Source organism: Vicugna pacos, chromosome 18 (genome assembly GCF_048564905.1).
Source record: "Vicugna pacos chromosome 18, VicPac4, whole genome shotgun sequence".
NCBI lineage: Eukaryota > Metazoa > Chordata > Mammalia > Artiodactyla > Camelidae > Vicugna > Vicugna pacos.
Genome location: NC_133004.1, coordinates 10,879,797 through 10,897,169, shown reverse-complemented (window position 1 = coordinate 10,897,169; position 17,373 = coordinate 10,879,797). Strand labels below are relative to the sequence as shown.

Here is a 17,373-nt window from a genome sequence, read left to right as displayed (position 1 = left end):
TCTGGACCCTGCGGCCCAGGACCCTGTGGCCCAGGACCCTGCGGACCCTGCAGCTCCATCCCTCCCATCCCAGGTGGGCAGACCTGCCTGTGTGCAGGGCTCCATCCCTTCCTCCTTTCATACCAGTGTCAAGGGTCACACTTGGAGTCCTGGATTCCCGCATCCTGCGTGCATTTCACCTGCCTGGCTTTGTGGCGTTCCCGCCTTTCCTGGGAGCATGAGTGGTGGGGTCCTGGGTTTTGTCCTCAAACTCTCTGTCCCCAGAGTCTCCTGCATGCACACGTCCACTGAGATGTACCCCCACCTCAGGCTCAGCACATTCTAAGTGTTGCTGATGGCTCCGTGCTGCATCAACCCTCCTGCCCTCCTGTCTCAGGCCAGAGAGGGCCTTTCCTGTCCCATCTACCAGTTTTTTGTTTTAAACATGGTTAGAAATTTTTTAAAAATATATTTTCCAGTATCTGAATTTAGTGAAGATAAAATTCCAGTTTATGGTGGTTGATTCGCACTTACTGAAACTAATTCTAATAAATTTTTACTTCCCTTGACTTTTTCTGATAGACAGTAGTATCACTTTTTTTCTTTTAATAAGAAGAACCCTTGCTTACATTTGGAAGGAACGAGCTACTCCTGTTTCATCTTGAACTACTTGGGTAACTCCAAGGCTCACAGTAGCATCACATTTAAATAGTGATCATTGTGTTTCTGTTTTACATCCTTTATTAAGTTATAGTGATAAGAGTGGCATTCTTTTCCATTCTGGCTTTAATTAGTTAAAAAAACAAAGTTGTACTATTAATTGCAATGGTTTTGGTTAAGAAGTTGTAATATGTGCCTAATTATCTCAAGAAAATAGCCCATGTGAGTGAGTGTATGCACTTTTTAAAATGAGAAGTAGATGCTGAATTTTGGAAAATGCTGCCAGCATCTCTTGAAATGGTCAATCTGGTGAATGGTTTTCTCCTCCGACTCTCATGTGGTGAATGGAATTACAGGCTTCTCCAAGGTTTCTTTGACTTTTAGTAGCTTTTTACTTGCTTTTGTCCCCCCTGAATCAGGATGCTCCAGGTACACCCACTGCAAGGGGCAGCAGAGGGCTCCCCTCTGCCACCACAGTGGTGTGTGTGCCACTCTTTTGTCACTGGCTTTTAATTGTTTCAGGAGGAGACTCTGTGAAGTGACAGGCTAACCTGAGGTGGCTCCACATCCATCAGGCAAATCAGACCAGCTCACAGTCGCCATTGGCCACTTAGCAGAGATGACAGACCTGAAATTCTTCACCCTGAAGTACAAGCAAGCTGAGCGAGAGGGAAAGATAGGTGCCGGGGGTTGGAGGGTAGTGTAAACCTGGGGCTGTGTCCCCCTGTGAATGTGGATGTGGCCCTTTTCAATACTGCAGTGGTTCTGGGCATCTCTGGTGCCCTTCAGAAGATCCTGGTCTTCTCTGGGAACCCAGAGCCACTGATGGGGATTTCTGTCTTCTGGTACCACCAGCTTTGGGACAAGTATTTCCCCAGCGCTGTCGTTCTGGCCCTCATTCTGGCCGCCTTATTGGGCCTTATCTAGTTACTAATAATCCTGCACTAATTGTTATTCTGGGTCCATCTATCAGAGGTCACCAAGAGTCCTTTGCTTTTCAAGTTCAGGTTTGACTCCAGCAGTCAGACTCCCACGGTGCCCCCGCCTTTGGGGACAGCCTGAGTGACACACTGGTTCTCCATTTCCTGGAGGGACTAGTTGTGCAAGCCGGCTGGCTGATGTGTGGGGCTGCTCATTCTCAGTTTTTAATTTTAAATTTACTCACTTCTAAGACTTATCTGTCCACAGCACATGCACCACTGACTTCATGACAGCCTCTGCGAGAGGAAACAGGGCAAAGGGGCCCCCTGCTTTCCGGTGCTTGTCGACAGATTTTCAGAAGCATTACAATGAGAAAAAGTCGGCTCTGGGAAGGAACACAAATATAATAATTTTAATAGCATGTAATCATTATAACTCAAAATGAGCTTGGCAGTTTCTGTTTTTCAGCAAGAAAGACCCCAGAAAATCTCCAGTTTTCTTCCAGATATACCACTTCCTTAATAAGCCTCCCAAGTGCAGTAAATCTCCTGTGAGTTTCCAGAAAAACACACGGAAGCCCCAGACAGCCCCAGACACTGTGGACACAGTGGCCATAGGCAGGGCTCATAGGGATCCAACTTTTTCTGGAAAAACCCTTTCCAGATGAGGCCCAGGAAGAGGACGGTACCCGGCAGCCAAGTCCGTGCAACCATCACGCTTCCTGCAAGAGGAGAGCAGCTCTCGGGTGCTCCTAGGGCTAGAGAGACCTTGGGGCGGAGGGGAAGTGAGGGCGGACGCGGGAAGGGCTCCTATGCTAGAAGAGGACCAGCACGGGCAGCTCCCCAGAGAGCACTGCTGCTGCCCAGGGGCTGGGACCCGGGTGGGGCAGGGGAGGGAGGGCGGGGCCCCGGGCATCCTCTGGGCACACCTCACCTGGCCCAGCCTGCAGGGACTGTGTGTCATCTGTCCTAGGGGTGTGACCGTCCTGCTCCTGCTGGGGTTCTGCGTCTGCTTCCTGGTGTCCTGTATCTGTACCTGCTCATCACCTGGTCCGGGTATGTGTGTGTGTCTTGCACCTGCCTATCACCTGAACAGGTAAGTGCTTGGCCTCTGCCTGCCCTCTTGGCAGGCTAGGTGGAGGCAGTTTGTCCCTCACCTTCCTGGCAGGTGAAAAGGGTTTCCATGTGAGAGAAACTCATTAGGACCCATCTTGTGCGGGGTGCCGTTTGGAGATCTGGGAGCAGGCCCCATAGACACAGGGGTGGGTGTGAATGGTGACTGAATAAATAAGCACAAGGGGTGATGCTGTTTTCTCCAAAATGAGGTTGTGGCCTGTCGTGTGACCGTGCCATAGACTGGGGCCTCCACACTCTCAAGGACTCTTCATTGGCTTAGGAGCCAGGTTTGAGCTTGTAACCCTGTTCTGCCTGGGGCTCCTGGGAGAGGGCCCTGTCCTTGTCCTGCACACCTTCTGCACGTCCTGACCCTGCATTTTCAAACGTCCCATTTCCCCACTGGATCCTCAGTTGTCACGTCTGACAGACCAAGGGTGATCTGTGTACAACGGTTGAAAGCAGCTGCTTCTTGAGAAGATTGAATCGAGGTTTATTTATTTAAATTATTTATTATTCTCAGGTACCCTCTTGATTTAAGTTGAGAAAAAACTGCTATTGGAATAAACAGCCACAGTCCAGCTCTCTGATTTCATAGATGGAGTGGCATCGAGCCTGGTCAGCTTCAGTTTCCCGCTTCAGGTAAGACGGCTTTATGTGCCTACTTCCAAGCGAAGGCGTCGCATGTAGACGCTGGCTTCTAAGTCTTGTCATGCTCGTCCCCAGTGCTGGGAACCCATGTGCCCGGTGGACAAACGGCTCTCCTGGTGGAGGGGGCCTGGGCTCCGCCTGTCCCTTTCTTTCTGAATGCCCACTGCCCCCTCCTCGCCCTCCCTTGTCGCCCAAGCACTTTTCTCAGGGTGGGGTTCTTGGCACTGCAGCGGGTCCCCCTCCGGGCTGCCAGGCAGGAGGCAGCTCGGGCGGGGCGCAGGGTCCTGACGGCAGGCGGCTGCAGTTCCACTGGCCAGCATGTGCCTGTTCAGGGGCCGACCCACGTGCTCACACACTGCCCTCCCCAGGCCCTGGGCATGACAGCAGGGCCCTGAGGTCACCACAGGGCTTGTGCAGAAAACTGTGGGGCCAGGTGACAGGAGGGGCATGATCAGCAGGATCCGACTGGGGAGGATGGGGGCTGGCAGGTGGGACAGAACTGTCCAACAGAGGCCCAGTGTGTACCGAGGGAGGCAGCTGCCAGTGGGCGCGGCTGCGCACGCGACTGGGTTGGGGTCCATAGCAGTCGTGCATCCCTGAGGAAGCCTAGGCATCAACAGAGGGCTTTCCTCTGTGACATAGAAGTGGCCACAGCCAGGGCATCAGGGTTGGTGTGGCAGCTCTGGGACCACCTGGGGCCTTCACCAGCCCAACTGGCTCCATCATCACTAGAGGCTGCCAGCTCCAGGGCCTTCGTGTCTCCATCCATGAAAGGATGGGTATTGGAGCTGATATTCATCATGTACTAGGAGCAGGGCCTGGGACACCACAGGCTCAACTGAACATTCTTAGAACAAGAGGAGAAGCTGGTGAAGGAAAGGGGCGGGATCCCTGTCAGTCCGGGAGGCCAGGATGCCGTGACCAGTGGAGGCACTCTACAGGGCTGGAGAGTCCTTGGTGATGGCTGGACAGGGGCAGAGCTCACTGACCAGATGTGTTCCTGCAGTGGTGCTGGCCTTGGGTGGGCACGTGGAGGGGCCAAGGCTGAGCAGGCGGGGGGGCAGGGGTAAGAGGAGCAGTGAGGAAGGTGCCAGAGGGGTGCACACTGAACCAGTCACTGGGCACCTGCGGGTTCAGATGCGCTTTGCTGTCTGAGGGTCCAATCCTCCCTGGTCCCTGGGGACATGAGCATGACGTGACTGGGAAGGAGGCTGGGTGTGCCTTGTACAGCACCCGTGTCATCTTTCCCACGCGGGCCTGGTGCTGATGGTCATATTTCAGCCTCATTTTTCCATCCACCATCCCAGTAACCCCTTCGTGGTCTTCTGAGCAGAGGCAGAGGGGATCCCTCCGGAGGGTGAGAGCCCTAACTTGGGCTTCCTCGCCTCCCTGTGTTACCAAGTCCCAAGCTCATTCTGCTCACCACGTGGCAGGCCAGTAAACTGGGGGATGAAGTGTTGGGGTAAAGAACAGTGACTTTATTCGGAGAGTCTGCTGACTGAGAAGACGGCAGAATAATGTCCTGGAGAACCATCTTCTCCAAGTCAGAATACAGGCTCCTTTTACCCAAAAAGGGGGAGGGGGTGTGGTTGGTTGTTGCAAACTTCTTGGTGCAGGAATTCGCTGTTCTTGCAGCTGTCCACATGGGTCAGGTCATGGTGCCCCTATAAAGCCTCTAAGAAAGCAAGTGTCATTTTCTGTTCTGCAAGTTGTTGCATTTACATGAATGGAAAGGTGTTAATATCCTTAAAGGTCAGAGCCTTGATAATAGGCTCTCCTGTATATTTCAGGCTAAAGGCAACACTGTTTTACAAAAGGTGAAGAAACAGCAAGACTAAGCCTAGGAAACAACACAGGGTTAAAGCAAAAGGATCAGGTCTAGTTTGCAGTCAGATTTGCTCTTTCCTATTACACCTGCTGCCCCCACAGGGCTGGCATCAGTGAGGAAGAGCACCCCCAACCCCACCCACCCTAGACCCTGAGAGTCACCTGCAGGGTGTGAGGAAGGCAGGGAGGGGGTTTCCAGTGCTGGTGAGGTCAACTAGACATGGTTGATGGATGGAGACTGACTGGAAAGGTAGAAAACCTCTAGGTTTTTCCTCTTTGGGGAGAGAGAGGAGCCTCAGCAGAGGGCAGTGACCCTAAAGACAAACCCAAGAGCTCCTGGCAGCCCCTGCAAGTCCCCAGTCCTGGTCCTCATGTTACATCATGTCCTACCTCAGCCCCAGTGGCTCCCACGGTGTATCTGTGTGGGACTGAGTTCATTTATTTAGCATAATCATGGCAGTATTTTTTAAACATGAAATTGTAACTTACTAGGGTCTCTGTAATCTTTTTTGTTTATTTATTTATTTTTTACTTTATTTATTTGTGTGTGTGTGTGTGAGCTGTTAACAAAAGGAATGGAATAGGAATGAATGAAAATGTCACTCTATTGACCATCATCAGAGTTCGCTGTAAGTCTGTTTCAGTTGCGTGTGTCGGTGTGACTGTGATTTACAACATGGTTCTTAGTTTGTCACCTGGTTGGAAGCCTTTGAATGCCCTGCCCCACCCCCTTCCATAGGAGTACCAGCACACAGTCGAGGGAGCCAGGCCATGCCTCCTCCTGGCCCCTAACACACAGGGCAGGAGCCCTGAGAATAAGCCAGGAGCACAGCCAGCTGAGTGGAGGATGTGGTTGTGCAGTTGTTGCGTTCACCTCAACTGTTTAAACCCCAGAGCCACAGGTCTCAGGCACGTCGGGGTCATCACTCAGCAGCCACCCTGCCTCCCACCCCCACCGACCATTTGGAGCAGCTGCAGTTTTCCTGGGTCGTGTCCCAGTCACGGCCACTCCATGGCTTCTCTCCCTGCAGAGCATAGGCTCTCACTCCAGATTTGCCCTGCGTCCCCCTGCCTTGTGGGGTCCTTCATGAGATTCAGCTCTGGCTGTGAACTGCCCTCCAGACGTGGGGTCTGGGATACCCAGCCTGGCCATGGCTGTAAAGCCGCTTTCTGAGACAGTGACAGGAGCTTTGAGGACGTTCCAACAGCTGACACCCCAGAGGGCCACTTTGACTAATTTTGGGTCCCATTCTAGGGGAGTTTTCTGTTGTTCGAATCCGACCAGCTGTCTTTGGTGTTATGACAAATTAGCCGTCGTGCCGCTGTTTGCTCTGTGTGTGTGTGTACCTGTGTCAGCACGGGGTGTGAGCTGAACAGCCCGCTGTGTCCTGGTCTGCAGAGTGTGTGCGGTTGGCTGGTGGTGTCTGGGCCCCGATTCCTCGGCTGTAGAGTGGGGACCGTAATGGCCCCGACCTCACAGGGTGGGAGAGTTAGAGGGATACGCGAGTACGCGGCCCAGGGCACCCTCGCTGGTCCACGCTTTCTCTAAGGTCCCGCGGTCTCTAGTTTTTTTTTCATTCTAATTTCAGAAGTGTGATTCTAAAACCTTCTGACTTCATCCATGAAATCATTTGTTGAATATTGTAAAAATGCATTTAAATTAGCTTAAAATGAAATTTCTAATAACTTTACAATAATTGCATGAAGCCTGCGTGAAGAAAGTGATGAAACGTAAAGCATAAAAAAGAAGAAACAAGTAAAGGGAATTTTTTACCATTTCTGAGACAGAAGGGCACAATATTCTGAAAATGTCAAGTTAATCTATTCAGTGAATTTTGGTGCCAGTCAATGTCATAGGACAGGGCAGATGGTGGGAAATGTTGCTATTTTAATTTAAAGATGTCAGTTTTCAGCTTTTTAATTTTGGCAGTTTTTTCACCTGGGAGATTAATTATATGAAAACAGCTAGGAAATGTGTGGAGGATGAATTATGGGTGAGAATCTAGCTTCATTCAGATGGTTCTGGCCGTTCAATACTGTCAATCACCTACTGTGGCCACAAATGACTTTCTAAAAGAGACTTTGTTTTCAGTAGTATTTTATTGCTTGGTGTTTCCCAGAGTGCTTGATGATCCAAATCCGCACCATCTTGTGTATCTTCACAGTGGTCTATATCTACTCCATGGCCCCACGATATGTGGTGAGCATGTCTGCAGGGGCTGGGCATGGCAAGAGCCGTGAGGGACAGGGATGAGGGGCACCTGCAGGGAGCCGCACTGAAGGGCCCATCCCTAGGATGGGGAGGGAAACAAAGGGGGTCAGAAGTGAGCCTGGGGTGTCGCAGGATGCCAGGGTGAGGGGGACATCAGCCAGTGGTGGAGATGTGATCAGCCCTTTGTGGTGTGCCAAGGACAGAAGCTGGGGCAGTGAAATAGGAAGGAGAGGGTGGGGGGAACTGGATGGAGCTGAGGGGTTTAGGAGAATGGTAGGGGTCTCAGGTCCTCCAGCCCAGGTCCTGGGGCTCTGCTTCTGGTTGTGAGGAGCCTCGAAGGGCCAGGACTGGACAGGAGTATCCAAGGCCTGACTGGTGGCACTGGGGGAGTGGGTGGGGCGGGGGCCAGAGAATGCCAGGGAGGAGGGGGTGCTGTGTGATCTGAGTGGGGCCCCTGCATTCCCCTCCAGGTGGGCTGCCTGCTCTGGGCCAGGAGCTCCAGCCCCAATGGGCCCCTGGTGGTCCTGTCATCTGGGGGCTGGGCCCTAGTGCTGCCAGCCCTGCCCTGCAAGCTGTGCACCATACCCTGCTCTGAGGCCTCATGGGCACCCTCCTGCTGGCCATATCCCTGCGGGTCTCCTCTTTGCCCAAAATGATCCTGCTTGTGGTGTCACCACGTCTTGGACCTCAGCAGGTATGCAAAGTCCGTGGGGTAGGTATGCTGCACCTGCCAGGCATCCCACTGGCAGGCATTGCAGATACCCATCCATGATGCCCTGTGCTGCGATCTGCTGACTAGAAGCTCTTTCGTGCCAGGGCTTCTCCCCTTGTCCACTTGGGTGCCAGTTCCAGCAGGTCCTTGGGTTTCTCGGTGAGATGTGGCTTTCAGCCCGGGTCAGTCCCAGGCGCCTCTGGGGGTGTCACATCTGTGGGGCCCTCAGTGGATGGATCTTGTGTTCTTGGCACTGAATTGGGTTTTCCTCCTTGTCTTCCCAAAGGGGCAGCAGTTTCTCCAAGCGCAGCTTCGAGCCGATCCTGGCCATCCTGCTGTTCTAATGTGCGCTGGCCCTGATGCCTGGCACGTGGATGTCAAGGTGTGGCTGGACTACCTCTTTGATGCGCAGGCAAGAGGAGCCCTTCTGCTTCCATGGGGGTCGACAAAGGAGTCCCTTGGGAAGAGTGTCATGTGGGGGCTTCCGGCTAGACGCCAGCAGCCATGTGGGTGGTGTTAGGTATAAGGACCACTGCAGGGGGCCTTGCAGTGGGGGAGAGAGATGAGGCTCCACCCCAGATACAGCAAGGGCAGGTGGGCGTGTGTAGCCAGGGGCAGGTTGGAGGCAGTGGATGTAAAGTTATTAAGAGTAAAGATCAGGGGTGAGGGGTTTCTGATTAAGCTGACTTAACAGGATTCATGCTGAGGACAGGCCTAGGTGATCAGACATCACCTGGGGAAGGTGGGAGGTGAGGAACCCAATCAGATGTCAGGGATGATCAGATGTCAGGGATGGGGTGTCTGGGTGAACTGGCTCAGCAGGGTTCTTGCTAAGACTGGACAATGCGGAAATGAAGAGGGACATCACATAGTCAGGGCCCATTTGGGAAGAGAGTTCAGAGTCTGGTCCAGGAGAAAATCTTGTCAGGTGGCGGGTTGTCAAGCGAGTGGAGGATGCTGGAAGGGTGGGCAAGTGACTAACGGAGAATCCTGTCATCCCCAGGCAGAGGAGGAGTGGGATGACATGGAGAGGGTGAAGCTGGACAACAAGAGGATCCTCTTCAACCTCCTGCTGGCCCACGTCACCCAGCACTTCTTCATGGCCAACCCCCAGAACACGGTGAGTGTGCGACCTGTGTGGCAGTGCTTCCCTGGCCCTGAGACCCAGCAGGGTGCTCCTCCAAGCCAAGCTGCTCTGGGAGGGGCTGCAGGGCTGCAGCTGGAGATCGAATCCAGAGGGACCCTCCCCTCTGCCTCATATCACACAGGGTAGCCTTTTCCAAGCCCTCAGCTGCACCAAGGAGGGGAGGCCCCTCTGCCCACCCCCAAGGGCAGGGCAGAGACTGGGCCATCAGAGGCTCCTGGGATGTGGGGTTGACAAGTGCCCAGAACCACCGTGTCCTCCCCTTTGATCCTGGAAGAAAGCATAACTTTCACCATCCCCACAAGGCGGGAGATGGGGCTTCAGGAAACCACACTCAAGGGGGAAAGCGCTGTTTCAAGACCTTCACGGTCTGGGTGGTGTCCCCTGCTGGCTGAGTTTGTGTGGACGGCCTGGCCTGGCCCTGCCCGCCTGGCCGCAGGGCTGGTGGTTCATCCTCTTCTCCATGTTCAGTGCAGTCTGGGGCCACGACCTAGAGGTGAAGCTCGAAAACCACCCCAGCAGCACAGCACAGGGCTTCGAAAAGCTGACTCAAAAATAAAGAGGCAATAAAGAGGCTCAGGTTGGGTTTTTAGCTCCTAAAGGCACAAACACCAAGGCTCAGCTTTCCCAGCTGTGGCCTGAAGTAGCTTCCAGGCTCATCTTTCAACCTGCTGGGCCTGGGGGTGTCCAGAGAGGTTTGTCTTCCCAGAGCAGCATGTCCCTCCATGGTGCCACCCCCCAACAGGGGGCTCTGCTGTCACCTGTGAGCTGAATGACCTCGCATCGTCCTAGATACTCCAGGCCCCCTCCTTGTGTGTCTATTAAATAAATTGAATCAATAATTAATAACCTTCCAAAACAGAAAGTGCTGGGTGTAGATGGGTTCACAGGTGAATTCTATCAAACATTTCATAAAGAAGTCATACCAGTTCCCTATAATCTCCTCCAGGATATAGAAGCAGAAGCAATACTTTCCACTGCATTCTGTGAGTCCCGCATTACCACATTAGCACATTACCACAATACCAAACCAGATGAAGAAATTACAAGAAAGGAAAATTATGGGCCAGTACTCCTTTTGAATATAGATGCATAAATTCTCACCAAATATTAATTACCCAATTGAATTCAGCTAGGTATGAAAAGAACTAAGCACCACAAATGAGTGTTGAATTTATTCCAGATATGCAAGGCTGGCTCAACATTTAAAAATTAATTAATAAAACTCACCATATCAACAGGATAAAAAAGAGAAATCATATATCATATCAATTGATGCAAAAAAATTATTTGACAGCATATAACACCCATTCCTGATTTAAAGAAAAATTTCTCAGCAAACTATGAATAGAAGGAAACTTCCTCAATTTGATAAAGAATATCTACCAAAAACACCCTGTAGCTTAACCACAGACATGATGAAGAGAAACAGATGCCTTCCCCCTGAGATAGGAGCATGACAAGGAAGCCCCTCTCACCGCAGCTATTTGCCATTCACACTGGAAGACCTGGCTAGAGCAGTGAGACAAGAAATGGAAATAAAGGTGTATAGACAGAGAAGGATGAAATAAAAGTCTTTGTTCCTAGATAATATAATTATTTATGTAGAAAATACAAAAGAATCAGCCAAATAGCTGTAATAAGCAGTTACAGCAAGGCTGCAAAATACAAGGTTAATATACAAAAGTCAATTGCTTTTTTATGTACCAGCAGTGAGCAAGTGAAATTTAAAAATACAATGCCCTTATATTAGCACACACCCCCACATTTAAATATCATGTACAAATTTTAAAGATATATGTAGAATCTCTATGAGGAAAACCAGAAAACGCTGATGAAAGAAATCAAAGAAGGTCTAAATAACTGGAAGCATAGTCCGTGTTTCTGCCTAGAAGGACATCATTAAGACGTCAGTTATTCCCAACTTGACCTGTAGATTGAACTCAAGCAGCCCGGCTGCTGCATTGTTGATGTGGAGATCAAATCGCGAGCTCACCAGGGGTGCCGCTTGGCCCCCTGCAGGTCACTGGCTGAGCGTCCCTGCTGCCTCTGCCCTCGCGCCCCTCAACTGTAATAACCCGCGTGTGCTCACATCCAGGTCAGGCCGTGCGTCTCCTCCCGCCTCGGCGCGTTGGCAGCCTTCCCCGTGGAGGCGCTCGGCGTCCCGGACGAGATCGACTACCGGTCCTGCGACGACTTCGTGCTCCGTGCAGGTACATGGCCGCAGGCCGTCCCGTCACTCGGGCCAGCGCACCCTTCCCGCACCCGGCCCGGGAGCTGGTGGCCACGGCCCTCTGCCTAGGAGGCCGTTCCAGGCTCCCTTGTCTCAGGAAGGCGGGTGGAGCCACCCAGAGGAGTGCGTGGGACACAGGGACAGCCGGGTGAGCCTCAGAGCTGGGTATCGGTGACTTAGGACCGAAAGAGTGATTGTCCAGCTCACAAGGCACGTGAGAAATCTTGATTGTCTCAGAGGCTTTCACGTACACCTCTGAGTCCACACACGGCTGGAGGAGGGTGCCCCGTTTCCCTGCACAGAGCCCGGTTGTGCAGACTCAAGCCGGGCCCTTGATCCCCCTGGGGTCCCTTCCCCTCACCTGGGAGTGAGGTGGGGGACCATCGGAGGTCTAAGCTCCTTTCTAGCTTTTATAAAAGTATAAGATTATTTTTTAACTCTTAAATTCCACCCCCTCCTTCTTTTTCTGGGAAGATGATAGTTTCCCACAAAAATTCTTGCTAGTCAAGGATATAGTTAAACTAGTTATTTATAATTTTTTAAAAAATATTTGTCTTAGTTATTATAGGTTTTTCAATTTAATTTTGAGTGGGAGAGGTAATTAGGTTTATTTATTTACTTTTTTAATGGGAGCACTGAGGACTGAAGCCAGGGCCTCCTGCGTGCTAAGCACGCACTCTACCACTGAGCTATATACCCTCCTCCCTGCAGATTTATGGTTTCTTTCTTTTTCTCCTTTCTCTCTCTCTCTCTCTTTTTCCTGCTAGTCCATGATAGAGTTAGTTAAACTGGACATCTCTGGCCATTTTACATTTGAAACGTCTAGTGGCCTTAAGAGCACGAGTGAGAGCTGGATTTGAGTGTGAGGGGGCAGCAGGTGTCCCTCCTAGTGGGCGGGGTTCTGATGCGCTTAAGCAGAAGCGCTGACTTAGAGCTGGTGCCTGGCCTGAGGGATGGGCTGGAGGTGGGGGCAGGCCTCCCTCTGTGCCTTACTCCCAGTGGTCAGTTCTCTGGGGCTGCGGGCTCGGATTAATAGATGTACTGACGTGACAGGGAACAGATCCAAGGGCCCATTAGGGAAATTCTATTTCTTACACTCTTACTGAGAATCTGCTGGCTGATTGGCCATCTCTGTGCCCGGACGGCTGGTCACACGAGGCTGGATCCTTGCTCTGACTCGTTCACGTGGACTGAGGCTTCCGGGGTGGTAGAGGGGGGCTCTCTGCGTCCCACCAGCCGTCTGTGAAGTGGGCCCTTTTGGGACTCTTTCCCAAGGTCCCACATCTGCCTGGCCCAAGGCCGAGCTCCTTCCACCTGCACGATCCTCTCATCTCCACTGATCGACATTGTAGCAGTTCTGCAGTACCCAGCGATTTCCCCTACTGCCATCATTTCATAATCAGATGTAGACTCCTCTTGCTCTGTCTTCGAAAGATACTTGTTTTTGTTAACTGAATTTGCTCCTTTGTCTTTTACACTATAGCTTTGGTTCCACTGCTGGCTGAGATGATAAACTTGGTCACAGTTTTATGTTTATTTTAGTGGTCTGCCCATTCAGAATGTCATTTTCTTGAGGACAAGGACTGTCATATGGAACTTTGCATAAACATAACTAAATATACTGCCTGGTATTTAGCAGACACCCAATAAGTTGTTGTTGAGTTGAATCAAATAGCATTGTGTTTTCAATATTGCCATGATAAATAAAAGTTGCTAAAGATATAATACCCTGCTTACAAGTTCACACCTACTATGTACTATTCCTTGTATGAATGAATTAAATAGTGATTGAATAAATGAATGAAAGAAGAACAAACTTCTTAGTCCCTTGCTTTAATACTCTTTCTAGGGTGACCCTAAGAATAACTCATGGACCCTTGCACTGGCCATGCTTCTGAGTAGCAATTTTGCCTACAGTAGCATGGACACCATCATCAAGCAGATGGACTAACCCTCCAAGTTTTACTGAGCTCACAGTTGTAGCAACTGAGACGGTTTCTTCTTTCCTGGGACTCAGTCATCATGGTTGGAAAGGGGACACTAGGCAAAAGTTAATATTTATAAAAATTTTTTGTGAGATCTGGAAATTAACAATGTAGAACTCTTCTCCTTTCTAAGCTCAGTCCCCAGCTCTGTGACTCAACTAACAGGGCCAATTAGGTCAAAACCTTCCTTGACACCCGATCAAGTAGGAGATCCCACTGAGTTTTTACATTTTTCCCCAGGTTTTGTTGGGGCTCTCTGGATTTCACCCTGGAGATGAAAATAGGTGGATACCCTATCATTGAAAATGAGTAGTGGAAGATGCTTTGAAGCTGATTCCAGGTCCCAGAGCATGGCCTGTGTGGGGGCTGGTTTAGTAGTGGATAGGATCAAGCGAGCACCATCATGCAGAGTTGACTTCAGTCACAATTGAGCCTGGACTGAGAACCATGCTAATAGTAGTAGTTGTTAAGTGGCAACTGGTGATTGATATTCTTGGGTTATTACTTGTAAAACTCTTGTGCTGAATAAGCTCACTGAAGAAAATTTTTCTAGTCAGGGTTATCCAGAAAAACAGAATATATACATACACACACACACACATATATATATATGCACACACACACATATACACACACATACGTATACATACATACTTTGAATATAAATTATATGTAATTATAAGAGTTATAATAATTGGCTTGTGCAATTATGAAGGCCAAGTAGTACCACAATCTGTCTGCAAGCTGGAGAACCAAGTCATTGGTTTTATTCAGTCTGAGTCTGAAGGCCTGAGACCAGGATTGGATGATGTCCACCCACATTCATGAAGGTGGGCCTTTTTACTCTATTGAATCAAATGTTAATCCCCTCCAGAGACCCCCTCAGAGACCTACTCAGAAATAACATTTTCCCAGCTCTCTGGGTGTCCCTTAGCTCTATCAGCTTGACTCATACAATTAACAATTCAAAATTTGAGAACCAATGTTGGGACAAATGACTTTATATTAATTGACACCATGAAAATAATTTTCTTGTTTACAATCAGTGCTATAACTTCCCAAGGCTCACATATATATGTTCCAAATTTTGTGCTCTTCCTGTTCTGTACTGCCAAAAATAGCTCATCAGAGCAGGGGTTAATAAATATAGAATCTCAAGAAATGAAATAATTCCATCTAAAAATATATTTCACTAAGCATATTTTGGTAGTGCCAGGACAGTTGCATTTTCCAGAAAAAGAATATGTATACACCTAAATTTCTCCCCTAAAATGATGTATCCTTCCAGAAGATTATGAAACCCTTCACTTTACTTTCCCTAGGACCTGAGCCTTCATTCTTACAGCCGCACACATTACAGCACCATTGCATTATTTACCTTAGTGTATTTGTTGTATTTAACACAGTGAGTAACTGATGACACCGATGAAGAATATCCATTTTTGTTTACCCATTCATTTATTCCATCAAAAACATTTATTAAACACCTGATAAGTACCACAAAATGACTCTGTAAGGCACTGTCAAGTGTGATGTAATCTGATATAGATAAGAAGTGAGTTCCAAATTATATTAAGGTTAACTATACTCACTGGAGTTTTCTGTTAAGAGAATTCCCAAATACATTTGTGGTGTATATGTGTGTCTCTGTGTGTGTACACACATAAGCTTGGATTTCTATTTTTTTCTTTACTGACCAGTATTTCACTATTTTCCACATAATAATTTCTCAGGGAACATTGTATTCTTTTTGGCATTACTGTATTACTTTACTTTAGGGCCCTTTGTGTCAGCCATGGACACAGTAGGATCACAAGGAATTATGACCATATTTTCACTAATCTATCAAGAAACACTTAATAAATCCTTAATTCACCAAACTCCATACCAGTGCTAAGAAAACCAACCATGGGTTTCTTCATTTTGGCTGCCCACCTCTCCTTCTTCCCCTGAAGTACTTTCTTGACACTTGGCCAGTGCAGAAAATGATGTTCCTTGTCTTTGCTGGATTAGCACAATTTTATTTACAATAATGTGACACTAGATTGGATTAAAGGAGATTTAAAGGCATAGGAGCTGCAATGATGCAAAGGTTCCTGGAAACAATCTTGCCTGAAGGCTGTCCTTTCAATGACCACTATTTTGCCATATCTGCAGGTAAAAATCCCCAAGTCCAGAATTCCAATGCTGTTTCTAAAATGGAAGTTTTGTCCTTCACCAGCTAACAAGTGACAAAAATCTCTTATTCCATATTGATAAAATGTCAGAAGACCTGTGGAATAGTAATTTTCTGGTGCATTCAAAAATGTTCTCTTCCTAGTTCTTCAGCCATGCAAAGACCAAGACCAGAAAAGAAAGGATCATTGTCACTGGGAACCATGAGTCACCCATGTCCCGAAGCATGTCTCTGTGCTCAGTGTTTGGTAGACCTTTGGTTATACTGTGGGTTCATCAGTATATGATTTTTCCATAAAGCTTTAAAATTTGACTCCCTAATTTCTTCAATATAAAGTCATATGGGAGGTTGGCTGGAATGGCATCTAAATTCTCATCCCACATTTATAAAGTTGGTGAATTAGGAGGAAATTTTTTCATCGGGGTCAGCTCCATTTGGGGGGATGCTTTAAGCTGTCCACTGCTGTAGACGCTGCTGTAGCTGGAATGAACTCCTTGTAATTCTACAAGCAAAACATATTGACTGAGCTCCGGGCCTTTGCACACAATGCACAGACTCCCTCAAAAGACACCCTTGCTTTTTCATCTGGTCCTCCTTGTTTGCTAACCTCCAGCCCTCCTTATGGTCTCCTACTACCTAACTTCCTGAGACTGGATGAAGTGGCCCTCCTCTCTGCTGTGATTGTGCCTCATGCAGCAATTTCTATCTCAGCAATTTTCATATAATCATAAAATTGCAATTTCCTGTGTACTTTTGTCTCCCCTATGATCTCTTGATCTCAGGGATTGGGTCACTGTTATATATCTTTAATTCTCAGAGCAGAGCCCACCACGTAAACAGCTGCTGTGGGCTGCATAAAAACAAAAACTACCATTTAATTTACCGTGTCCTCACTGTATTCCCACTCTCCCAGGGTTCTCAACATCCAGGACACACTTTGAGGAACTAGTGCAGAAGTGACTCACTGAGGCAGGAAGGCCATGCGCCCCATCTGAACCTGTGGCCTGTACTTTCTGAGGAAATAAACTATATGTGCTCTGTGTCCTCAAACTTCCTCCCATGACATTTACCAGAAATTACACTGTTGTCTTTGACTCACAGGGTCATTAAAGTTTTTAAAATGGTAAATAAATTACCCAAATCATGAAAACTCCTCATAGTTCCACTGTAGTTTTAAAAAATCAGTTCAGGGTGTTTCTGCTGAAATAAAACCATGTTTTTTCTATGAGAACTAACATCTCACTGAACATAACACCTAACCGCAGGCTGACAACATGGTTGAATCTGAACATTGTCCTCCGAGCCATCAAATAGCAACTCTGTAAGTCTTCATTTCTTCTCTCATTCTACAGTCTGAGGTGCTCAGCTCTGTGCTCCCGAGGGAGGTGAGGTAAGTTTCAGTCACCTTGTGGTTTCTCCAGTGAACACTGGAATGAGAGGTCCTAGAGCTGAACCTGCCCTGAAGCCTTTTGGTGTCTCCTGGAGAAGTGTCCTGCAGGCTGCATGTCTGGATGCTCTGGGAAGGGGGTGAGAGGGCAGGGAACAGTGCTGCATTCGTGTCAGTCTCCCCAGTACATGGGACCAAAACACGGAATATGAAACCATCAACACAAGACTGTTGGTGTGGAATTAGAACTATTTATAGAGCAGGAGGGGGTTAGGAGTGAGGCAAAGGTCAGTGAGGCTGAGTGAAGGAGGAGGCCCCTACTTTGAAGTTCAAGCATAAGCTCTCATCTGTTGTCATGGTTTATAAACACCCCA

General features: G+C 48.8%; 1 protein-coding gene and 1 pseudogene across 1 annotated transcript; both read left to right on the top strand.

Annotated features, from left to right (window-relative positions):
- Nucleotides 1-8,418, top strand: part of LOC140686999 (kinesin-like protein KIF21A) — a 46,595-nt pseudogene extending 38,177 nt beyond the window's left edge.
- A 662-nt stretch (nt 8,419-9,080) lies between these two features.
- Nucleotides 9,081-13,832, top strand: LOC140686902 (adenylate cyclase type 1-like). The gene is made up of 3 exons (XM_072942053.1): nt 9,081-9,194; nt 11,317-11,431; nt 13,677-13,832. Exons 1-3 carry the CDS (start codon nt 9,099-9,101, stop codon nt 13,712-13,714), a joined length of 249 nt encoding a protein of 82 aa, XP_072798154.1. The 5' UTR covers nt 9,081-9,098; the 3' UTR covers nt 13,715-13,832.
- The last annotated feature ends 3,541 nt before the right edge of the window (nt 13,833-17,373 follow it).